The sequence below is a fragment of the Macrosteles quadrilineatus genome, unplaced genomic scaffold, assembly GCF_028750875.1.
Source record: "Macrosteles quadrilineatus isolate MER2022 unplaced genomic scaffold, UCM_ALF_1.0 Scaffold_1__1_contigs__length_201487025, whole genome shotgun sequence".
Taxonomy (NCBI): Eukaryota; Metazoa; Arthropoda; class Insecta; order Hemiptera; family Cicadellidae; genus Macrosteles; species Macrosteles quadrilineatus.
In genome coordinates, this window is record NW_026542594.1 from 197,386,744 (window position 1) to 197,396,047 (window position 9,304).

Here is a 9,304-nt window from a genome sequence, read left to right on the forward strand (position 1 = left end):
TTGTTTACTATGACTACACACAAATTATGACTCTGTTCATAAAATTTAAGTGGATGTTGGGGAAGAAATTATCCCTTTAAAATAATAGCTGAAGTTTGCAAAAAACGTAATCAGCTACAACATATTAAGAAAATAAAGTAGAGGGAACTTCTCCTCTAACCCACCATGCCTAAAGTCACACACCAATGCACATTCAGCAACAGTTGTTTTAATCAGTTTTGCAACACAAAATTAACTTATGCAAAAACATGCTTCTTTAAAACCATATGCCGTCTTAGACATTGTCAATACGGTCAGAATCTATATAATTATTACGCTACATGAAACTTTGTCGGTTGAACTCCTTCCCCATTTCTTAACCGATTTTATCCACTGACGTCTCATTGGAAAGAGCGTGTCGCGTAGATTTGCAAACTGGCCTTACATTTTTTTTAAAGTCTCTTGGGCTCTGCCCCAGTGGCTTCAAAAGTTCCCATGTTATCCTTATGGAGAACTTAATTGTTTACATTTTGATCAGCTGTATAATTTAATTGCTGTTATTTATTTTTCAATTCAATGAAACGCATTGAGTACATTTATTTACTATTTGAGTTTGTGTAAACATAACCCCCAAGACGGATGGTGTTAGTATGGTTGTATCTTAAATTTGTGTATTTATCGTTGTTTTGTGTAGCTATAATTTGTTTATTTGTTGTTTCTTTCTTTTAAATGCCTCCGACGCGACGACAACGAAACATAGTCAGCACCTGACCCTGGACAATCTCAACTATTAGTTTATAAATGCGTCATAACACTACCCCAAAACGACTTTTCGTTCTCAATTGGCCCTCTATCAATGACATGTGTTGCCTGTACAGCGAGGCATTTTGAGAAGGATAAAACCGGCCGGAATGCTTTAGGTTTATCAATAACGAAGATAAACATGGTCTGAGTTACACACCGGTAATCTTTGAGTTGACTTTTTTTAAACTCATTGTAAATATGACTATTCACTTTGAAATAACTCCTGTAATTCTTTGCAATTGCTCGAATTTGAGCAACATGTACACTAGTTCTTATTACCATATTAATTTTTATTTTATTGTTTCAGTGGTTTCGGAGACAAACTGTATAAACGCCACAAGGATTATGTCCATGAGATGGTAGCAGTTTTCAAGAACCATCCCAGCGTCATTATGTGGTCTTTAGCCAACGAACCTGTGAGCAACAGTGAGCAAGCCAACTACTACTTTGGGTAATAAATAACTTAAGTAAGTGTATGGAGGACAAAAAAACAAGAAGAATACTATTAGTTCATTGCAGTTGAATACCAGGTGTTTAAACAAATAGTAAAACTTAACAGTTGGATTTTCTGCTTGTCTTGATTAAACCAGCTGCCAATGCCAACAATGGAATGAGCATGTTTACAGGATTTTTTTTATCGTTTTGTTTTGTCTTGGCTACTTAACTTAACTGTGACAGTCTTGTTTGTGTAAAAGCCTACTACAAAGCAAGAAAATATGTTTTAGTCAAATTTTGCTTGAACTGGTGTTGTAAATGTTTAGAACTTTTTATTGTTCGAAGAATTTTCTCTCATTGTAACTGCATAGCTTCGATTTTGATAATTTAGATGGTCAACCAGACGTTTTGTGTGTCAAATAAAACACGTAGCATGAGTGGATGAAATTACAACATCATATATAATATTTGTGTTTTTTTACTGTTTTAAACGTGAAACAATTTAACATCTAAATCATTATTAACTTTTTCAGCAATTTATCAGCTGCAGCTAAAGAACTAGATTCTACAAGGCCAATCACTTTTGTTGGCAGTCAACTTTTGGAAAATGAAACAGCTGTAAGTTAATAATACTTTTAGTTGACCTAAGATTATTTATACCTGGGTGGTTCAGACTTATGGAAATGCTATTATGGGTCCATACCTCCTCCTTGACCTTATTCCTATAGCTTCTAGTTGTAAAGCCCATGACTTCGCTCTCCAAGGTCCCGGGTTCAATACAGCCAAGCACCAATGGGTTTATCTACGTGATAATGTCACAACCCTCTAGGCTTAGCCTATAGTCAGGTGTAAAATGAAGGTTAGAGCCTAGTATCCTAGGATAAGAAGGTGAAACTTAGGAAAACAAAGCTGGAACATTCATTTATCAAAGCGGCATCATTAAACCCAGTTTCCAATCAAGGCCTTCTTGATCCTCCAACTACTCTCAACATTTCCTTATAGATATGTTATCCTTCTGGGATAGCTAAGGCCAATTTTTAAGCAGGTTTTCGTCTATCAAGCCGGGTTTTCCAAGGTACGGAACGCGGAGAGCGAACTCCTCTTGTCTTAGGCAATTTAATGGTACTGTTTCACTAGAAGCGGAGAGGAATGCCATCTCAATCGCTTTTCTCCACTCTCTGTGCTCCACTTCCGCGGCTAAGAAAACCCGGCTTTAGAGGGTAGGGCTATTTATTGTTTACTAGACCTAATAATTTCTTTTTATTAAAACAACTAAAAAATGGTTCATTATTATATAACATTTATTTATTAACTATAAATCTTCCACTGGTAGTGTATTTTAATGAATAAACAAAAAGAGAGGCATACACTCTAAAATGTACTTTAAGACAGAAACATTTGGCCGACATCAGCTAACTTAAGTGTGACCAGGCATAAAACATTACAAAACGATTTTATAATAGGATGAGTCAACTTAAGTACTCATTTCAATGCTTTCTTGTGTAGCTACTACAACAGTTATTCATAGCATTGACTTTATTGGTTCCAGATTCAACACGTGGACATAATTGGTGTGAACCGCTATCGAGGCTGGTACACGGACTCCGGCCTGACAGACCTCATCTCCTACCAGGTCGAGAATGAGATGACCGCTTGGCACGAGAAGTACAACAAACCTGTGATTGTGACGGAGTACGGTGCAGGAGCTGTGTCTGGCTTACACACAGTGAGTATTGGACTCATAATGGTAATACAAGGTAGATGTTAGGGGTACAGACATGTCTCTTTACTTTAGGTTACGTAAAGAATTCTCAGTAGGTCCAAAATTGGTTTGCTTTTTAAAGTATTGATTTGAAAAAAATTTATTTGTCATACTTACTTATTATTACTCTCAGGGCTATCATCAAATCCTCTCCAATTCGACCTGTTTATTAAATATTGTACATCATCTCCTACAATCCCAGCAAATTCAAAACATTAAAATGGTATAAAATTACCTGATTATGTCTGTGATCCTAAATTATTGTAGTGAGCAGCTACCAGCTTTGAGGTTATAACTTCACATTTTAAGGTTCAAGAAGTGATCCTGGGCCAAAGAACCGATATGAAATTCAAAACGTCTCTTGCAGTTGGGGCAAAATCTTCCACGGTTATGATTAAAGATTAAATCATAAAAATATGCTGTGGTCGCAGTGAAATCATGAGTCTCTTACGGTCGTTTTGAAGTCATGACTGTCTCCTGCAATCACTGTATAATTGAGAACATATTCAGGGGTTGCAAGGACATCATCATTGTGTTCTGTAGTAGCAGCAAAATCACAAACATCTTCTGTAATCGCATCAAAATTGTGAGTTTCCGTTTGCGCAATTTACGTTGATTCTTTCTGTGCTCAAAAATCGAGCTGCTTTCACACCTCTAAAATGAATTACCCAACCAAAGCTTTGCACTAAAATTATTTCCAACCCAAACTGATCCCTCAGGCCAGCTGTTGATACGGCCTGACCTGAAAATTTCAGGGATCCACAGAATCTCAGTAGATACTGTATTACAACCAACTCACGTCACACATTAGAGTTCCAAGAAGTTAATGGTTCACTATTCATTTTTCTATTACATTCATTTTATAAGATAACAATTAAGTTGTATACTAAAAACATCTTGCACATCTGTAGTATAGTTTTGTTTTATCGTTACTCATTCTAACCTAACATTTGGCTCAGCTACCGGAAGCAATGTGGTCGGAGGATTACCAGGCGGTCACGCATCAGAAGCATTTCCTCGCCTTCGACAAACTACGACAGGAAGGGAAAATCGCTGGGGAAATGATGTGGAACTTCATAGACTTCAATACACCTCAAGGTATGTCAAATGCAATCCAAATCATACAATGGACTAGGATTCCTGTAACTTGTTAACTTGAGCTCAGGCCAGATTACACCCTTAAAACATGTTTATTAGATGTGAAAAGTGTCCAAATCCTAGTTTTTTTACTACTCAACATCATTTTTTGGTTGGATTGCATCACCAATTAATTTACAACTCAATCTGAGCCTACAAGACTACTTTTTGTTCTATATTGTTTCTGAGGGTGGTTTGTTCCACCAACAATTTCTATTGGGTTGTAGTTCGATATCGAGAAACAGTCCTAACCTTTTAAAGAGTTCCTTGATCTCATGATGGAATGGCATCTGGATCGTCTGAACTAACTAATAGATTTAAATTACATGGTTACTATCATAACGATCTTTGCTGGTTTACAACGACTTCAGTTATTTTGTGCTGTCAAAAATATAGCATATCTTCAGTTTGAATGTCTTGCTGATGATCCCCTAAATTGAATCTGTTTTATCAACATTGCTTTGCATTTATTTACTCATGTTAATTGTTTTGCTATTTATTCTTGTTTTCTGTTGTTATTTTGTTATTGTAGCTCAGAATCTATTGTATTCCTGTAAGCTTGCTGTCTCCAGTTTTGTTTTCACTACTTCATAAACACTGATTTATTTTCTAGGTTATGTTTACTTGCTCCCTTAACAGCCTGGTATTATGACAGTTCAGTGCCACTGCCATTGCCACCTGGATACTACTCTAAACTCTCGTTTATAAAACCTGCGTTAGTTTTGATGCGTTTTCGTTGGTGAAACAGGATTTTCCTAACTGTGATTTAAATCATCAGTTAGTTTTAACCGAAGATTAACTAAACCATTGTTAAGGTGCATTGTCCCTGAAGCGACTCTTGCGATAGTAGCTAAGCGATAGTAGCTCAGCGATAGTAGCTGACCACTGGTTATCGTTGTTTTAAATGGTACAATTGTCCTTGACGCGACTGCGACTGGAGCGGCTAGCGGCTGAACACAGCGACTGTAGCGGGTCTGCTCTGAGGGGAGTCAGAGTCGCAGTCGCTGAGCGATTTGTGTTGTGTGTAGACTTGTTTTGGTCGTAATGTCTTCAAAGAATACAAAACTGCGTTTTACCCCTGAAGAAGATGAAAAGCTTTTAGAAGCAATAGCACATCATTCTGCCATTTACGACTTGAAGAACAGTCTGTATAAAGATCAGCGTGCTAAGATAATAATATATGGGTCGTGATAGCATCAGACGTGGGAAGATCAGATATGTACGTAATATTAAATCACTACTATTATCCTACTAATATTATAAATGAGAAAGTTTGGATGGATGGATGTATGGATGTATGGATGTATGTTTGTGACAAGTGAACGCGAAAAATACTGGTCGTATTGGGCTGAAATTTGGCATGATGATAGCTCACATTCCCGATTAACATATAGGCATATTCTTATTTCAAAAATCCTTTCGGGCTCCGCCCCAGTGGCTCTGGAGTTTCCCATGTTAACCTTATGAGAAATGAAATTATTGAATCTTAACAGCTGTTTCAATTAAACAAGTTGGTTCTGTTCTGTGGTGTTCAATAGCATTAAAGTTACAAAAATTACCAACAGGGTGCAGCACTATCATTTCTTTTACATTTATGACAACAGCTAATTTGCAACCAAAAGGTGAGTGAGCGTAGCGAACGAACTTCAACCTGGAGGCGAGTTAGCGTAGCGAACGAGCTAACCTGAAGGCAAGCGATCGCAGCGAACGAGCTCCAACCTAAAGGTGAGTGAGCGTAGCGAACAAACTTCAACCAGGACGTGATTGAGCCATGCGAACGAGATAATCTTGAAAATTAAGAAGTTAAACGGGGCAAAGCCCGCGGGTTACAGCTAGTAATAAATAAAAATACTTTTAAAAAATGAAAGGTTTTTAAACGCACTATAAAGTAAAAAATAATTTTTAATATGTGGGGAGAATAAATACTTGTAAGATTTAAAACAAAAACGACGTGGGGCACATGCTAATTTACAATTATCTTCACCTATTGAACTATTATTAGACTACCTATTGCATGTTTTTCGTTTTAAATCTTACAAGTATTTATTCTCTCCACATATTAACATATTATTTTTACTTTTTAGTGCGCTTAAAAGCGTGGCATTTTAACGAATTTCCCTATAGGAAAGTAGTTATACATATATACAAATTTGAACGAATGGTGTTTTTGGCCTCTGGGGACATCAAAATGAAAAAATAAATCGGTCCCGGGCCTAAGTCTTACCATGCCACCTACCTTTAAAAAGTGTTTATTTTTATATTATTTCCTACTTTTCAGTATTTAATGTGTAAATATATTAAATATATTTTATATGGTCTGTTAATACATAACCAACCCCTTATTATCTGTTTTATCTTTCCTTTGAACTGCTTATTTTGGGTCGCCAGTTCTCCTACACTCTTTATATTTAGAATCTCTCGGGAGCAGAACCTGTACACCTTTTAACTTCTGCTCTTCGAACTGTCAAATATTTATAGCTGACTTCAATTGCTATATTTACATTCTTTCAAAATTTTAACATGGGAAATTTTGAAGACCATGGGGCTTAGCCCAAGGGAAATATTAACATTAAATGATATAATAATGCATTGTCATCCATTTATGAGCTATGTTTCAAGTTTCAATTCTCTAGCTGGTCGGGAAGTTAGTTTAAAATTGTGTTTTAAAATTTAAAAGTGTTTTTTAAATTTAAAAAGTTAGTTAAGTAGCAAACTAATGAACAGAATCGCTCTAGAACAATCGCTTCAGGGACAATGACATGGTTAGCTACTATCGCTAAGCTACTATCGCTGAGCTACTGTCGCTCAGCTACTATCGCAAGAGTCGCTTCAGGGACAATGCACCTTTAGCGTGAAATTGATCAAATCGGGCCTTATTAGTTAATCCCATTTATGGACTGACCTTACAAATCGTGGTAAAGTAAAAGAGGTATAGGTATGATGGAACCCATCTCCTGACACTCTATCTACCTGGGACTGGGCTGTGCCTTTAAATTATTGACTAATCCCCAGGTAGATGCCATATAAAGGATTTCTGATGGTCATCATTTCAAAGTTTTCTTCTAACCTAAATTCACCACTGGCTAATATGACTGGTTGTTATTGTTACAGAATACTTCAGACCTGGCCGATGTTCTAAAGGGTTGTTCACGAGAGAAAGACAGCCGAAGCAAGTTGCCCATGTGGTTAGAGAACGTTACACATCTCTAGCAAAATGCCCTAGCGATTAACACCATTGCAGTGATGTGATTGGTGTCAGGAATTGTAAAAAAAGGTCATAATAGTAAGGAAAAGGTGGTAGAAAAATATTAAATCCAGATATGAAATGATAATATCCAACTGACGAGGAAACTAGGAATCGTACGAATTTTTATGACTGCTGTAAACGCCACGAAATGTTTATGCTTGGGTTTTGAAATTATCATTTTGAATTATAGCCTATGGCGAAGCGTCAATCAATTCCGTAGGTCCTCATTTTACATTATAATATTTTAATATGTATTGGAAGAAAAAATACAACATTAACTTTAAAATCAGCAGACAAAGAAAACAAGAACTAAACTACATACATCATGTATGTATGTATGTACTGCTGATGAGTCATGATGTAAAGAGACTATTAAAACCATTCAATTTTTGTTGGAAATTTGCAACAAACAAAATTTCCAAAAAGTAGATAAAACTTTCTATGAAACAAATATACTGTGTAGTTAAATGTATATAATTTATCGTATAATTTTATAAAAAAAATTTTATGACATTTTTGGTAAACCTATAAAATAAAGAGGTCATAAATTGTGGTTAAGTTTAAGTACAATACAAATAACATAATAATTCTTGCTGTTTCTTCCTAAAACAAGAAATTGTTATAACTTTAATACAATTATTATTATTCTTAAAATAAACTATGCAAATCGCAGCAAACTGCTGGAATTTTGGCAAATCTAACTGGCAGTTCCAGGATTAACTGCAACATTCACGGTCAGCTAAGAATCTTAACTGTCACCCCAATACAAATTGCGCTGCCTACAAATTGACAGGCAAAGCTCTCTCTAAGTACTTAATGCTTTTTACCATGCGGTTGGCATTCTGGGTTATAGTAGTATGTTTTCTGTGCTGTCACCCAAATACTTCCTTCTGCTTACCGTGTATTTAATTAACCATTGAGAGTCATGTTCTAATTTCGATTTTTTGTTGTTGTTTATTTCCCCTAATCATTAATTGTTAGCTCTTGAATTTATAAGCAGGTTATACTGTTGTACTTTGGAACTGGCTCATAAATCAACTAGTGTACTATCAAGGAATATTTCCAAGAAGATAATGGAAAACCAAATAATTATTGTAAAGCAAGAAACAACTTTCTATGTATTTTGACGCTAGTGTATTTCTTAAAGAAAATTACAGGATGTATGTTTATTGTCTATTGTTTATATTTACTGCAATGTAATTGGCCTATCCTGATGGTATTTACAATAGAGGCTTTGAATCACCAGATTAAATATGGAGGTATTCTAATTTAATAGGTAGCAAGATAAAAGCTTAAAAGACACTATTATTAACACGTTCGCTGTTGACCGCTAGATGCCAGGACGGCGCCAGGAGCTGAATTAACGCTCGCCGCTGCGTAAACATTGCTGCCGATACACTGAATTACAGTAAAAACAACAGTAGTTATACTGGATGGCAATGTTCTGCAATAAAACTGGCTTTAGACATAGTACTAAGTGATTCTGATAGATAGCAGCACTACCTAGGTTGCAGTCGGTAAAGTAGTGTTGCTTTCTAGCAGGAAAGAGGTGTGACAAAGCCCTGTTCTAAACGACACTGGTGGTAATTTTGGGAAACTATATTTTTTATTGTCAGAAAAGTATGTCCCCACAAGCTGCAAAGAAATATAGGACGCTTGTGACGAGCTGGCTGATTCATGGCAACGTTAAACAACAATGAACGGCGATGTTCCGGAACGTTCCTAGCTCCTGGCGCCGTGGCCTGTTTGACGTTCCGGAACGTCCGTAGCAGCGAACGTGTTAATGCAAAAAAAACCTATGGTACAAAATCTACAAAATAATTTATACCGGTTGTTTATTGTTTGTATATTATTTCAAGGGAAAACTGTGAGGCTGATTAGGAAAAGTTTAAAAAAAATATATAAACAAATATTTTTTACATGTTGGACAATTTATATAT

At 36.0% G+C, this 9,304-nt stretch overlaps 1 protein-coding gene across 3 annotated transcripts in view; it reads left to right on the forward strand.

Annotated features, from left to right (window-relative positions):
- LOC128993758 (beta-glucuronidase-like) overlaps window positions 1-9,243 on the forward strand; it is a 20,505-nt gene extending 11,262 nt beyond the window's left edge. For all 3 annotated transcript variants that reach the window (XM_054417736.1, XM_054417744.1, XM_054417752.1), the window contains exons 9-13: window positions 1,091-1,234; window positions 1,752-1,836; window positions 2,768-2,944; window positions 3,940-4,078; window positions 7,229-9,243. In XM_054417736.1, the coding sequence (XP_054273711.1) occupies window positions 1,091-1,234; window positions 1,752-1,836; window positions 2,768-2,944; window positions 3,940-4,078; window positions 7,229-7,347 (664 nt within the window). In that variant the 3' untranslated portion in view covers window positions 7,348-9,243. The remainder of the gene's footprint in view (window positions 1-1,090; window positions 1,235-1,751; window positions 1,837-2,767; window positions 2,945-3,939; window positions 4,079-7,228) is intronic.
- The last annotated feature ends 61 nt before the right edge of the window (window positions 9,244-9,304 follow it).